General features: G+C 44.1%; 1 protein-coding gene across 1 annotated transcript; it reads right to left on the reverse strand.

Moving 5' to 3' along the window:
- Positions 1-12,004: 12,004 nt before the first annotated feature.
- LOC121623113 (beta-1,3-galactosyl-O-glycosyl-glycoprotein beta-1,6-N-acetylglucosaminyltransferase 4-like) lies at positions 12,005-16,743 on the reverse strand. The gene is made up of 3 exons (XM_041960274.1): positions 16,516-16,743; positions 16,348-16,409; positions 12,005-15,365 (listed from the first exon to the last, which is right to left on the reverse strand). Exon 3 carries the CDS (start codon positions 15,362-15,364, stop codon positions 14,063-14,065), a length of 1,302 nt encoding a protein of 433 aa, XP_041816208.1. The 5' UTR covers position 15,365; positions 16,348-16,409; positions 16,516-16,743; the 3' UTR covers positions 12,005-14,062.

The following is a 16,743-nucleotide window of genomic DNA, read 5'->3' on the forward strand; positions in this document are numbered from 1 at the left end:
ACCACAGGGACCTTTCCTGGGCTGAATGTCAGCCCAGTTAATTCAGGAGACGAACTGAAAAAAAAACAAAACACTGGAGCGAAAAGAAGAAGTTTTTAAAACCGACCGATTTTCACAACTGATCAACTGAACGGGACAGCTTGCTGGGAAGAGTAATATTTGCTGCCCAGTAGACACTCCAAAGCATATCCCTTCCTGGATTACTGGACTTGAATTATTTTAAAAGAAATGTCGCGATTCCACCCAGCAAAAACGCTTCTCGCCTCCCCCTCGATGCTAACGAAGGTATCTTCTAATGTTCTAGAAACACATTCGAGAGAAATGCCAAAGGGGACATCTTTAGTTCTCTTAATTTCTCACAACATATGTATTTTTTTAAATTTTAAAACGTTGCTTCAAAGCTTTATTTGTTTGTTCGTTCTGTTGCTCCTTACCTGTCAGCACCCCCGCCCCCCCCAGACAAAGGGCCAGGTCTTCATACATGCTTTAACGTTCACATACGAACACGTGTGTGGCAGTCAAGACACGATATGCTGCTTAGAGCATCTCTTTAAGACAATATGTCAAATCCAAGGCTGTTCCTTGGCAAGAGAACACACACACACACACACACACACACACACACACACACACACACACACACACACACACAGACACACACAGACACACACACCTCTGATACTGATGTTAGCACACATCTCAGCTATAAGTCCCTTAATGCTCAAAAAGTGTTCTTGATCATAGCTCTAAAGAAGGATGTCTATAGCATTATTCAAAACACGTACACAATTATACAGACACTTGTACTCACTCAAGCACACACACACACACACACACACACACACACACACACACACGCAGCCAGCCCTGATAGTTCTGCTCTGCAGACTGCTTCACCTGACCTTCCTTTTGTTACTGTCCCTTTTAAAAAACATGTTTTAATGGAAATGATTTTCAAAAGAACATTGAACCCATAATGGAGAATCTCCTTCAACAGCTGAGGTCTCCTTCCTCTAAAGAGTGAAAACAAAAGAGGGGGCAGACAACATCTGTGACATTACCACTGTCTGCTCTGAAGCACTCATTGCCATCTAGTGGCCTTAAAACACACAGAATTAAAAAATCAGCTCAAAGCGGCGCAGAGTCCGGCTGCGTGCATGCAAACATCTTTGTGCTGCAGAGGACAGGTTTTTTTCTTGGTCTAAATAATGCCAATAGATAATTCTGCGTGTTCAGGGCCAAGTGTCATCGGGGCTTCTATTGCAGAAGTCAGCCTTTGTGGGACTACATTAAAAGAAACAATATTTTAATTTCTCCGTATAATTCAGCGTCTGAAAGGAGACGTACAGCACAAGCTGGCTGATATTGTTCGGTTCAAAACTCCTCCACGATCCCTCGTTTCACATCCGTTTTGTCTTCGCTCTTTCAGCTCATGAAACACAAAACACGTTTACCACTTAAACTGCTGTTTGTCCACAATGAGTTAATGAATTCTGTTTGCTTTGAACAGTGTATAAGATCTACAGAGAATGTGTCTAATTTCTGATGTGCTCAGATATTCTTAGATACAAAAGTGTGTGTGTGTGTGTGTGTGTGTGTGTGTGTGCGTGCTTGGGGGTGTGTGTGCATTTAAGGGGGGAAAGGGGCAAGGCTGTATTATTTCTATGTAAATAGCACTGGTAATAAAACCTTCTCTTACGACTTGAAGAGGTGGCTTTCTTCTTCTTATCCATCATCATACTCTGTTCTCTTCAGTTTGTAGTGGTGCGAAGTAACCGAGTATTTTTACTTGTACTTTGCCAAGGTGCAATTTTAAGGACGGTGTAATAAATTAAATTTCCATTTAATGCTACTTTATACGAACACTCTATTGCATTTTAGAGGGAAATATTGCACTTTCTACACCACTACTTTCATATACTTCACAATCATACTTACTATTTAGATTCACTGCAGATTAAGGTTTTAAAAAACATATAATGAGCTCGTAAAATATAATGCATTGTTGTAAAATAAACTGCCCAACAGTAAAGAAAGTCATTTTAATTATCTCAACAGGCAACAGCATCTTAAAGCTGGGTACTCCTCTCTAATAAGGCGAGTTTATGCATTGTAACTACAGTTATGACTTTATAAATATTTATTACATCACTTGCGATGGTTTTATAAGCTAATTATAGACCATTTATTTTTAGGGACAATTTTTGGGTCCTCCTTTGTAAGACTCCACTCCACATGCAGTAACAAGCATCAATCTGCAATAATTAATATTTTTTTTGGCCACATGGGGGCAGCGCAATAAGTTGAAAACACAAAATAAACATATTATGTTATAAAGTTGGTGTGGTGAACATGCTAACTAACAGCCGCCTGTTTACACTTCCAGCACAGACAGAACTACATACACATTCATTTTGAGTCCAATAATTACTCTGCTTTTAGCTCTGGTTCGTTCCCCAGCAGCTAAATGCTCCCCTACACCCAGCAGCAAGCTGCTAGCCTTGTCTGTCTGCTGGTTCATGCTGGGTCGTGGTTAGACTGAACCAAAACAAGATGAAGCACTGTGCAGAGATGATGGGAGGTGCAGGGTCATCAGCAGTCATGTGACCCATCAGTTACATAAACATGCTGTTTACAGCAGCTTTAAGTTAAATTCTAAATCTATACGAGCTGAATGTCGCAGCAAGCCAACAGAAGTGGAGACCGAAACAGACCCCAGACCAGACGTTCCCTCCTTGTATGAAACTGACTTGGGACCAGTGCCTTTGGGCAGCCTCCCTCACCGGGTCCCTCTGACCCCCCACCTCCTCATCCCCTTATCCTCCTCTTTATCCCCTCCTCTAGCTGTGGGGCCAGGTGGGCAGACGGTGGCCCAGGTCTGCAGTAATTTTCCCCTTGACTGGTTTTAATGTAAAGGGTAATGTGAGAGGAGACAGGCAGACACTATGTGTGTGTATGTATATTCACACACATTCTCACACACACACACACAAACACAGAGTGTGGTCCTCAGCATCTAACAATCCATTACCGAGAAGCTCTACATCCTCTTTATTTATTTCTTCTTTGGTCCTTCTGTTTACTCTCTGGAGTATTTTCCTCTAGTCCGGTTTTTATTACTCCATCTCCTCAGCTGTGTTTCTCCAACCGAGCGACAAACACACACACACACACACACACACACACACACACACACACACTCCTGCATGGAAACTTGCGCTTGGACTCCAGCACCAGTAAACCTCCACAAAACACCCTCAGTAACCTTCACCTCCCTTTCACCCAGTAGCATCTGGTTATCACTCTCACACACGCATAAAGGTGCACACTCACACTCGTGTAGCCTCTGTATCATACACACACACACACACACACACACACACACACACACACACACACAATCCCATTAACATCAGTACTTTTGTAATGGATGTGTTCGTGGTGCTGCTGTGGGAGAGTGGAGAGACCTGGAGTTGCTGTTATAAATCACTTGCTTGTTCCCCCTCCTCCCAACACACACACACACACACACACACACACACACACACACACACACACACACACACACACACACACACACACAGGCCCTCTATTGGCATCACTACATGGGGCTCCCATTCACTAACTGCAAACACACACACTCTCTATCACACACACATACATACGTGCAGAGTCCCCCCCCCCCCCCCCCACCCACCCACTCTCTTTACCGCCTGGGGTGGGGAAATCCTATTACCCTATGAAGAGGAGGAACACATCATTAATTACACTCACATACTCCTTTACACACACGCAAACATGTCTATATGCCAGACTCACTCACTTCTCTACTCATTCTCACACCAAACTCTCATTTTCAGCTGCATCACGCTGCAATATTTTTGTATATTTCTCTGTCGGCTGCACTTTGACAGCTGACATTAGAGCCGAGCTGGTTTATCTGATGGCACACACACACACACACACACACACACGCACACACACACATGCACAAACACAGACCTCTGCTTCAGCGAGGAATATGTCAGAATGCATGAGAGAGCAAAGTTACGATCGCCGAGAGAGATTTCAGGCAACATGGACAGGCAGATCAGGGACTGTCAGAGTGTCACCCTCAGATTTATCCGCAGCCTCAACAGCCTTTTCAAGGTTTACTAGATAGATGGATGCCATAAAGTGATACATGCACACTATAAAACGAACAGAGGAGAAGTAAGCCATGCATAGCCCGGCTGTCAGAGACACTGTTTATGCAGCCAGGTGGGTCCCTTTTGGACACATTAAGTGCAGGCAAAGACAGAACAACCGGCTTCCCTCCGCTGAGGAGACGCAAATGTTCTGTAATACAGCATTGTGATGTTCCTGAACAATGAGTTTCATCATTTATTGCAAATGGAAATTTGAACTGATCTTAATTTTAGTATTTAAGTTGAAAAAAAACAAAACAAATTAACATAAACAAACAGCTCAAAAGGCTAGAAAATAGAAAAAGGACCTCACTCCGCCTGCACTTACTATGTCTGGTCTTGTTTCTTTAAAGCTGCACTGCACAGAAAATAAAGAAAAATAAGTAAAAACATATGCATCCATTCATATATACTGTATATACACACACGTGTTTATGTCCACGCACTGATTCACATATGCATAAATGGTTTATGTTGTATGAAAACATCATATTTATTTCTCCGTTTGTTCTTATTTGCACCTTATTGTTCCTATTGTTCTAATTTGCACCTCCATTTGCCGTTTGCATCCTCCCCCCTTGTGTGTTCTGAAGAGCTTCTGTAATAGTGAATTTCTCCATTGTGAGATTAATGTCAACAATAATATCAACAGGATGAAAAGTGATTAGTCAGGTACTGTAATAAAAATAAGAGACAAATTAATCTTAAATTTCAGGATACACAATAAAACATTATTATAGACTACTTGTAAATGAGCAGAACATGATAAAGATGAGTAAAAGCATAAATGTCTGGTCACTACAGTAATGATATGCTATATTATATGTGTAGGTTTGAAGTCAATGGTAGAATATGTTCAGGTTTAATGATTAAACATCTCTTTATTCAGCTCTAACGTCACGTTCTCTTCCTGTTTCACCGCTTTCCTTCGTATTCTCACTCAACACGGTCGAGCTTGTACAACCTGGAACCTGAAGGCAGTGAATGTGACAGTTTTTGTCTGAAATAAGACAAAAGACAGAGCAGCCTCCCACTGACACACAGCCACAGCGCCATCAAGTGGACCCAGGCTGCCACTGCATGGTCACCGAGCAGGGCTAAAGTCACACAGTGCCTGGAGTGGCAACAGGAAGGAGCCTCTGCTTTGAACAGACAATATCTGTGTTCAGCAGCGATGAAGAGAGATCCGAGCTGCAATTCAGACATATCTGAAGTGCTTATTTTTTATCCGGCATTGCCAAATAATTTATGAAGAACTCCAAGGCCGGAGGATGAAAGCACTGCATTAAAATGCAGAAGAAAAACAAGCTCACGACAGCCACGGTGCCAGGACATTATGTGAATGGCTCGTTTGAAAGAACATCTCAAAGAAAAGAATGTGAAATCTGAAGCCGGGGATCTTTTCTTTGTTGTAAATAGTTTGGTTATTGATTTAAATATCACAGAACAAATACATAAATAAATAAAATAACTTTACATGATCACATCAAAACGTTCTAGACAATAAATCCTGTGAGCGTACCGATTAATTAAAACCATGTTCCAGTGCTGTCATTCCAGCTCTGTTCAGGCTGGATCTGGACGTCGTGAGTCCGAGGAAACGATGGCGAACATTTGTTTCACAGTATGTGGAAATGAAAGACTGCATCAGAAACGCTAATCGCTTACCCTCATTTACAATGAGTGACGAGCTGAGAGGCACGAGGCTGGAAAAGGAGGAAGCGTTCAGATCCTTTACTTCATACTTAAAATGAGCAAAAGTACTACGTTCAAAAGTAAAAGTGCTCCATTTTTGTTAAATGAAGCCATCGGAGCAGTTGAAAGGTCAAAGGCAGATAGAAAACAGATTTTTACAAAGTGAAAGAAATGCATCTTAAACAGTGTGTATCAGCTCATCAAATGTTTTTAAATGTTAAATGTAGCTGGGTGTCAGACGTTACTTCCCCTTTTCTCCTGAACTGCTGTCACTAGTTCCTCCTTGTGCGAAAACCTTTTAACCTACAGCAGCCTGATGACGTGCTGCTTCACTCTTCTGGCACATGGCATGAGGAGTACACATGATAAACTCATGACAGGGTCAAATACGAGGCGCTGTCATCGCACGCATCCCAAATGAACAGTATCATCATGTTCAGCCGTTTGTGACCTGATGAAAGTGCCACCTCAGCCGTGTGTCTGGAGTTTAAAGGATAACTTTCGTTTTTTACAACCTGGACCTTATTTGTAGCATTAAATACGACCATTTACTCACTCAGACAACTTTGGTGGCATTTGGAGTCGTTTTGAAGAAATTAGCCCCAGAGGAGCGGCGCGTATATCCGTATAATGCGAGTACTCGGGGCATCCATGCGCAGCCTCTATATAACGCATAATCTGCAGAAACTCGTTCATATTCCAATATTTTGTTCTGATATGCTGGTGCTATTCCCCTCTGACTCCTGGTTAACAAAACCAAGGCAAATAAACAATCTATACATGTGTGTAAGCTACTTACTCAATCGGAAGTTGACCACTTGGTCCTGCAGGCTTTGGCTGGGTCTTCAAGTTCACTTTAGGGACACGAAAAAACGTCTTCACCACAGCCCAGTTTATCATTGCGTGGAAATCCTCCAGTGTTGTGATACAGACGTTTATTGACACATCCTCCTCTGTTGTCATCGATGAACATTGTCCACAAGAACACCACCAGTTACCGTCTACTCGTGGACGCGCAGCTGTTTGTTGTTGTTTGGCTAGCTGTTCCTCTCTCTGCCTCCGCGTCCTCCTTTCAACGAGCTCCTCGTCCGTGTACTCTGGCTCAAAACGGTGAGGACGTCCATCGTAAACAAAGTCATCGTCCACCACCTCAGAGTCGGAAAAATATTCATCCGTTTTGTGAAAAATAACAGTCGCAAACTACAGCTAAACTAGCCGACCGCCGCAGAGTTAGCCGTGTTGTGGCTGGCTGCTCGCAGCGCGCGGCGCTCGAAAATGACGTCATCCACTTCAGAAGTAGTTGTCTAGAGACGCTGGATGTTGATAACATGCCACCACGGGCTCAGAGGGGAATAGCACCAGCATATCAGAACAAAATATTAGAATATGAACGAGTTTCTGCAGATTATGCGTTATATAGAGGCTGCGCATGGATGCCCCGATTACTCGCATTATACAGATATACGCGCCGCTCCTCTGGGGCTAATTTCTTCAAAACGACTCCAAATGCCACCAAAGTTGTCTGGGTGAGTAAATGGTCGTAATTAATGCTACAAATAAAGTCCAGGTTGTAAAAAACGAAAGTTATCCTTTAAAGGACTGCATGCATGCAGGCCCTCACTGTTAAACTAGCTAAAAGAACAGGTTTGACTTCATGTTGAACTCCTTCTCTGTAACAAAGAGACACAACACGGCCATAAATCTGAGAAAACATGTAACTTTACAGCAGAACTTCAGGCTGAACTGGATGCACAGAACGCCACATATCTGAACATCTGCACCTTTCCACCGTGTCACTCAGCTGCCGAGCTCCTTCGCTATGTGACTGTGAGGTGGCGGCGTTGAGCGAGCAGCCGTAGCTGCAGATTATTATTGTTTGGAGCTACATTGGTTCATCTCTGCACAGGGCTCTGAAGACTGTGGCCCCTTTGATGTGGTCTGTCTTCATAGCAAAACAACAGCCAGGTTCAAAACCTCCACAAGCTCTGAAAAATCTTCGACAAAGCGTTGGCGACGGTTTCCTGTGCATAACGGGATTTCAGAGACGGGTGACAAGGTCAAGCTGTAAGGCTCATTAGGAAATGTGTCACTGAGGCCCAGAAGCTCCTTTTCAGGCGGGGCCGTCATCCTCTTGAGGAACAGCCGAAGCGTCGACGGACGCTGTTCTTTGTAGGACGTAGAGGTTCGCCTAAAGCAGGCATGTCCAGACTATTCCATAAAGGGCCGTGTGGCTGCAGGTTTTTGGTTCATTCAGTCAAGAGGTCACCTAATTATCAGCTGAGGACTGAGATCAGATGATTAACTGAGTCCAGCCTGGTGGGCTCCTCCTTGGCTGGAATGAAAACCTGCAGCTGCACGGCCCTTTATGGAATAATTTGGACATTCCCGACCCAAAGGGAGCACAATTCTGCAAAACTGCTGACAGTTTGCATATTTAAAGCCAAAGAGAAAGAAAAAGAGCAGCTTGAGAGACGGAAGTCAAACTCATCGGCCTGCATCAGTCATATTACATGTGCTCTGTGGGTGGGTGGGTTTTCCTCACAATGAACTTTAGCGTTGCTCTTGTGCTTAAAGCTGAGTAACGCAACTCAGACTGAAACTTGACACCTGAGAAACACGTGGTTAGTGAGAGGCCACCAAGACCTGTTTAAGACTTTTAGCATGACTCAGCTTCTACACCACCAAACCACAGCAGAGGTCCTCTCGGTTCCTTAAACGCCTCATCACTCACCATCAGGGGAGAGGAATGAGAAAACAAATCCAAAGTGCACAGAGCTGAGCACGAACACTCGGGTTTAGTAGGAACTGGACTGCTTTATAAGGCCAACTGATGTTGAAGTGAAGAGCGAGAGAGAGTTGACAGGAAGTGCAGGCGTAAACACCCACACTTTGTCTGTGTACGTTATCTCTACACGAAACAAACAGGAAGATGAAAAGCGCACGTTACTGTTTTAACACTGGAAACAGACACGCAGCTCAACAACAAACGCTTTTTGCAATCCAGAGGACGAGACACAGGATCCAGTGTGAGGACCACTATAGGCTAAGAAAGCTAAAATGAGCAATGTGCGGCTAAGAAAGCTAAAATGAGCAATGTGGAAAATGCACGATGGAGAATGCAGTGATGCTCGTGCTAAATGCTTCAGCTGGGTTAAACACAGGGAAGCGAAGAAGAAGTCGCTGTATGTGACCTCCCTTCACAAGCATGCTGCGCTTGGCTTTAGTTAACAGCAGCCCTGACGTAACTAAGTGGTTATGTGAGAGATGTCAAGCTAAATGTCAACTCAGCAAGTGTCAAGTGCTGCTGTTGAAGCATCAGCCTCAAAAAAAGTCAGAGCCAGAGACCATTACCAAGATATCTGCCAATTTTTGTCAAAATTTGCACATTTAAGAAGCCACATTTTCAGATTAATAGCCATAATTTAAAAAGTCTTTAGCTGCAGATGTGTGCAGCTGTGTGGTTAGCATTGTGTATGTCAGTGACTCAATTAACGTTTCCACCACTTTGTGCTAATATTCAAGACATTAAACATAAACATTGAGAAGTTGCATAATTAAATCCAAACTTTTATTCGTTTTCTTCGGTCTTGAACAGTCTTTCACACAGAAGCTGCTCGGCCTCAGATTTCAGCCATGAAGGTGGAGGAGAAATGTTGCTCCAGCCAATAGGATGGATGGAAAAAGGTCTGAAAAAGCAGACATGGTGTTTGCAGAAAGGAAATGCTCAGTGCAGAATGTCACGCTACCACCTACAACGAGAACAGAAACAGTAGTTTAAAGTTGCACCTAAAACAGAACAAGGACATACCGGCTTTCTTAGAGCACCAGACAGGCCTGCTGTGGGTTTATAAAGGTGACTCTGTCTCACTGGGAGCATAATTAAGAGGTGATTCTTCATTTGCATGAGTTAATTTCACACCTTGGCATGTGTTAATATCATCACTTTGACACCAATCTGAGCAAAATATAACTTTCAAGTATCTGATATGCCGTGAAGCCCCTTAGCTTGACTACAGCAATAAATATTAAAGCCAAAAAGACAGCTGCAGGTATTATTTATGAGGGGGGAGAGCATCCACGCTCCAGGGTTCCTTCCTTTTAATGTGACACATCAACGGGACCTTTCCAAAGGTTTTATGGTCTCAGTCATGTTTTTCTCCTTAATTAAATATTGACTGCGTGTTTTCGTGTCATTTTAGCTTCGATTCTGATTGGACGGTGGCGAAGTCCTGACTGGCACGTGACTTTGGCAGGAAATCGTGTGTTCGTAGTAAAAACCGATTCTGACTCGAAGGCCTTTAAAGTCACAGTGAGTCGGACCGTCCGTCTTCTGTCGTGTGACGTATTGACGCTTGAAACAGGAGATGCTGTGCTAACGTGGCTCGGTGAGGCGTAGAGACCCTATACACAAAGTGTTCAGACATCAGCCACGTTCTCTGAACGTGGAAATGAAGGTTTTACCATCTGAAATCCAAACGCACGTCCACGGCTGCTACGATACGTCTCTGCTAGCTATGATAGCTAGCAACTAGCCTATAGTGATATGTCAGATCACATTTGTAATATCTGCTATATTTCAGCTGCTGTTGGTATATTTTATTGTCTTAGTATATTTTTATTTCTGGTATATTTTTACTGCATGTTACTTTATTTTATTCTATTATCTTTATTTTGTTTTATTATCTTTCTTATTATCTTGTTTCTAACACGTGGGTTGCAATGCAGATCACGTTGACATGTCCATGCTCAGTGACAATAAAGGCAACCTTGAATCTTGAAATCCTGAATCTTTACAGGAAAGAAAGCCATACGTAGCATGTGACGAGGGATACGTGACTGGAGCGTGGAATGTGTGTCCGATTTTTGTGTGATTGTAGTGTTTTACGAAGCATCCTGACAGCATGCGGTTTTTGTTTCGCAGAAAAACGAGTTGTTGTGTTGAAAACTGGTGCAGCTTTCCCTTTTGGCCCCTCGCTCTCAGTGTTGGAAACATCCACATCAAGGATGCATGGCAGCAAAGTTTTATCAGCTTTAGATATTGGTTTAATAGACCATAAACTTAAGAAAGATACCTGACACCTGTGCTGTTGTTGCTCACAGGTGTAGCTTTCTCATACCGTCGAGCTTTCTCACGTGTGCTTGACCTAAAATTAATTATTTACAATAACCCAGTGACCCCTCGGTGCTGCATGACTGCCTTACGATGTGAGGAGGAAACCCCCTCCGAGCTAGTGACACTCTGAAAGTGATGTGGAGGTGATAACAAACACCCCTGTGTGTGGTTACAGGTCGGATAGATTTCCTCCTCGTTTATGGTAAACATGAGGAGGAGGGCGTGTTGCACAGATACATCAGAGGCATTCAGTGAGTCCTCAGCGTCTCGGTCATGTGCTCCTCTCATATTTTTAGACATAAGTCTTTCTGTGGCCCGCAGTGTTGCCTGTGATAAAACACGTCGCGCAGTGAATGATGTTCAGCACTAACCGTCAAAGTGTGACCTTAATTTACAGCGTGCGGATAATTAAAGACGCTCGATGTCAAAAATATCGTTCACATTGCACGTTCTGCTGTGTTGTTTTATTCTTCGTGACAGTAGTTTGAGAATACACAGACGACAGTGGACGTGCACTTTCCAATTAATGATCGCAAAACCTCTTTCCTCTGGCCCATTGTTGAATATTTTTAGAGAGCTTCCTGTTTCCCTGCTTATCTGCAATGGCATTCAGCGTTGAACTGTGTAAAAACCAAGCTTTGTTCTATCCAGCGTCTCACTGGCTGTGTAATTTGAGACTGTTGTTGAGTAAAAAAAGTCACGAAAGTTGCTCACACACACATAAAAATCACTAACTCGTCCTCCTTGTGAGTGAAGTCGCTTGTGCACAAACTGTGTGCAGTGCAATCATCTGTCAGCCGGCCGAAAGCGCACATGCAAACATCAGGCCAGCGGAGAAGAGGATAAGAGGTCAGCCGTGATGAAGTTTCATGCTGCACCTTTGTTATCAGTGAAAGTGATCAAGATTAATTTACTGCGCGGCACAAACTGGAACAGCTCACGTCTTCACAGAGGGACACGTCTGGCACGTTTCCGATTCCTGCCGCCTGACACAGAAAGAAACACCTCACAATAATAATAACTTTATTCAACGCACTTTTCAAAACAAGCTACAAAGTGAACCAGGCAGGATGAAAACATTTCACGAGTGAGGTGAACAAAACCATTTCAAATAATCTGAAATAAAAAAGGAACACCCAACAATTAAGATGACAGAAACGGCCCTGACAATACAGACATGTCTGAAATGTCAGACACTGTGTTCTCTGTACGCTCGATGTGTTCAGCAGACCTGCCATCATCAATCTGTGCAAAGCAACTTGTGACTTAAGTTGTACAACAAGTTTTCTGTGCAGTCATTTGCAGCATTGGCCAACATGAAGAGGTGAAAAGTGCTGGTGACCGGTGACGTTTTGGCTTGTTCTCTGTTCTGATGTGGTGAAATTTGAACTCAGCGTTGGTTTTGCTTTGGCTGTGCAGGATGATACGAGTTCGACTCCAGGAGGCTGCTTTCACTTTAAATCTGAGTTCAAAACGTGCTGATTTTATGACATCACACCCAGTCTGGAGCCAATCACGGTCCAGCTTACACAAGTGGGATGTGGAAACTTAAAATATCCACACTGACAACAAACTTTTCATTTAGGTGGGGGCCATTTTGAAATGAACAATATTTATTTAAGCTAAGTTTAAGTTAACACAATTACTGGAATCATTCGCCTCAATGTGTCAGTTTAAATCATGCATCTCAAACCGGTTCCATAAAGGGCCGCGTGGCTGCAAGTTTTCATTCCAACCAAGGAGGAGCACACCTGGCTGGAATCAATTAATCAGCTGATCTCAGTCTTCAGCTGTTAACTAAGTGATCCCTTGATGTTGACTGGTTGGCCTGATGTGCTCCTCCTGGGTTGGAATGAAAACCTGCAGCCACGCGGCCCTTTATGGAACCGGTTTGAGATGCCTGGTTTAAATGAAGACGTTTCATTAAAATATCTTTCCAATCCTTGTTTTTCATGGTCTGCAAATTAAATGTAAAGAAAGTAAATACCACGAGATCCGCTGCAGGAACAACACAGTTTGAACCGCCAAGACTTCATGGAATGCATGTATTGCTTTTCCCACTTGCTTGTCTGCGTTGTATCAAGGTCACCAATGAGCTGCTAATCATTCGACGCAGCCAAACACATGAGTGCTGTTCTCTGCTGGGAAGTAACACACCAACACATTCATCTGTTTGTACTACATCTGACATCATTCATTTATAGTTCAGAAGATTCTGGAACGTCAAAACAAAACTGATAAAACCAGAAGTTTCTCTCAAAGCGAAGCATCAGAGGAGCCGGAGACGGACAAACAAAGCAGTTCAGATGAAACGTGCTCACAGTGAACTAGCTGGATTATCCTGAGGAACAGAGACAAATATCTGAAAGCCTGGTCGAATCAGACAAAGATAAGCTCGGCTGTGGCGACACAGCGACCAGATAAGTGCACGTGTGGTTTGTAGTAGTTTGGGTGAACTAGCCCTTTAAGGTGACAGGTGTTTCTGGTACAAACCGCTGGCACCACATTCACGTCGGCTTTTAAAACGCCTCTGAAAATACAAAAAATGATCAAAGCCTCTGACAACTGGCTGAAACACGACTGAATGTCAGTAAAAGAAACAATTTCTTTGACACCTTGTTTGAATAAACAGAGTTTTGCTACCAAGTTTTACTAGTTTGGTTTATGAAACAACAGAAAAACGCTGAAAGTTCTCTTCACAACTGCTTAAAAACCAAGATGACGATATCAAATGTTTTGTTCAACCCAGAAAATCCAAACAGAAAAATGTGATTTTCTGTGAAAAAAATCTGAACAGTCTCATGTTTGAGAAGCAGGAACCACCAAACATCAAGTAACAATCAAAGAAACAGCTGGCATTGCACTGAAAACAGACACTGAAGCCCTGCTCTTCATTTGGATCTGCTGTCTGTTTGTTTAGCTGCTTTCCTCACTTTCGCCTCGGCCTCTGCCCTCTTCGGTTCGCTCACTGCTGTTTGTCGATACCATCACATGTCGGCCGCTCGGCAAATTATTCAAACGACAAATCGATCGTGAAGTTGTTCGACTGCTCGTCGCTGCTAGCCTTTTAACCCTTCCGACAGTTTTTAGACGCCAACGATTGGAATAACTTCTGTTTTTCCTCCAGCCTCTCCTCAAGGCACTGAATTGAAACAGGGTCCACTTTGGGGTCGAACTTGTTGGCAAACCAGTGACCGTAGTTGAGTAACCAACGCAATTCAGCAGCACCGTAAATACAAACGCTGCGAACGTGTTGCCCTGAGCACGGTGGGTAGAGGCTCTCCTCCAGGTAATGCCACTTCACCAGCCTGGTCTTACTCATCAGGTCTGTGATGTCAGGCTGGGATCTGGGCACCCCCCCTGGTACGCCTTCCAGTCGCACAAGTGTGGCCCAGAAGTGTTCATCCGGGGAGTAGGTGTCCTCAGACCAGGCCAGAAAGTCTTTCACCACGACCGAGTCGTCCATGTACACAACAAAGTCCCGCGACAAGACAAAGTAGGCGTTACCGCAGAAGACCTCGATGCCGTGGGGTGGAGGGGTCTTCGGCTGCTGCGTCTTCACCGGCAGTTTTTGATATTCAAAGCCGGCGTCTTTCAGCTCGTGGTGGAAGGTGAACCTCTCCTTCTTAGAGTCAGTGGGCCGACTTGTCTCCAGCATGTTAGCCCCTTTCAATCTCTTCAGTTCTGACACCAGCTCGATGTTGGACCTGAGGGGGAAATCCTGGCCGCAGAGGTTGATCACGTACTTCCACTTGACGTCTGACAGCAAAAGGTCCGACAGACAGTTGAGATCAGCTTTCAGTCGGCTCATGCTTGCATAATAGACGGTCTCTCGTCTGGAGGCGATGAAGACGTTGGGCAGACAGCGCGCTACGCCCTCCATGGCCGAGATGAACTGAGCTGAAGACTTCTGATCATAGTGGATACAGTAGATATTATTGGGTGAGTACACCGCCTTGAGGAGCCTCTCGACCATCCACGCAGATTTATGTACAACCAGTGAATAAGCAAGAGGAAAGTCTCTCTCCTCCTCTGTGACACACACGTCATCATAGCCTCTGGACTTGATGAACAACGGGCAGCTTGAGGTCAGGTTAACCAGACTTTCATCCGTATCCTCCACAACTTCCCTCCTCCTGATGATCAGAGATTTACCCACCTCCACCGGGTCCATGTCATATATAGCCGAACAGTTGATGCTGTATTTGTGAAATGTCTGAATGTCATCGAGACTTGCTGGGTGGAGTAGAGATTCAGAGATGCATCTGAACTTCACACTGATTAAGAGCAGGACGCAGAGAGTCAGCAGTGACAGGAGTGAAGGCATCCACTGTCCTCTCAGTCTCAGAAATGAACATCTTGTATTCATTCTGTGGGGGAGAAAACACGGTGAGAGGAAACAGAAACTGTGGATTTCCATTAGCAGAGCAGTTAAAGCCAGTAGGCGTGGAGACCTGAACGCCACACGTGAGGATTAGACTACAGGCTGAAACGCAAAACCTAATCCCTCCCAATTTACAGTACAACCTGGGAATATCATGTAGAGAATAAGGCGGTAACAGGTATGTGTTCTAATGTGATCATAAGCTTGAGACAGGTGTATGGCAGCTGAGACCGTCCTCCACAGAGCTGCTGTGAACGGCTGCAGATGCTCTGCATGGCTAATGTTTGTGGTTTCTTCATCAGGTTTGGATGCAAGTTGAAACTGAAGTCAGTTTACTTTTAGAAGAGTCGTGCAGAGTTTGGAAGTTCAGAAATGACTCATTTCGACATTGTGCAGTGACTCTCGGCGAAGTGACTGTGATGTTTGCGTTCTTCGCTGTTCGTGACTGTAAGAATGTGGCGATCATCCTCTCTGAACTGGTTTTCATTCACATGTGTTTACTGCAGGAATCTCATCATGAACAAGCTCCTGGGCTCTCTGTGCTCTGTGTAGACACAGTGTCAATCAGCCTGGACCACCTCAGGTTTGGCTGACATGCCCGCAGGATGCTCCTGACTCGTTTCTTGGCTTCTGCTCAGCGAAACTAAAAACACATGTCCTCACTTTGGCATTCTCTGTAACCCTCCAGTGCGGTGCTTCTTTTGTGATAAATGACAGCACATCTCTAAAATGTTACAGGACTCATTTTCTCAGACTTCCCAAACTTTCGTTTTGTTGTACAGCAACTTGTATTGTATCCTGTATCACCAGAAGAGGTGCTCAGGAGTTAAATCCTACAGTATAAATTTACTACGAAGATGCCAGATTGCCACTCTCTTATTAGCTAACTTCACACATTTAAATGAGAACAAACTGCGCTCCACACGGACAAATACAGTTTCCTTTAAGATCATTAAACGCACGCTCACCTTGCTCCATACGCGGGTCCCGGTGAGCCGAACGCCTCGCGGAACGTTTCACCAAGTCACACCTTTAAAGTAGTAAAACCGAGGATGAGTTTAGATTCAATGCAGCTGTTTCTGTTCTCGTGCAACAATGAGTCGTTTTCTACAGCAAAAACTTGAGAAGGAGCGTACCAGAGTCAAGGGATGAGGGAAGAGCTGTCATTGATCTTCCGTGCCGCTCCACCTTTTACGCACGGCTTGCGTACGCACACATCTCTTGACATGATGAACTTGGAGCAGCTCTCCACTAATCGCAGCCTGAGACTCAACTGAGTCCAGTTGTGGGAAAGCATAAAGAAGAAGAGGTCCAACACGCTTTGAAGTGCAGCCTGCGCTCCTGTGTTTTGTTCTGTAAGCGCA

The sequence above is a fragment of the Chelmon rostratus genome, chromosome 19 (genome assembly GCF_017976325.1).
Source record: "Chelmon rostratus isolate fCheRos1 chromosome 19, fCheRos1.pri, whole genome shotgun sequence".
Lineage (NCBI taxonomy): Eukaryota > Metazoa > Chordata > Actinopteri > Chaetodontiformes > Chaetodontidae > Chelmon > Chelmon rostratus.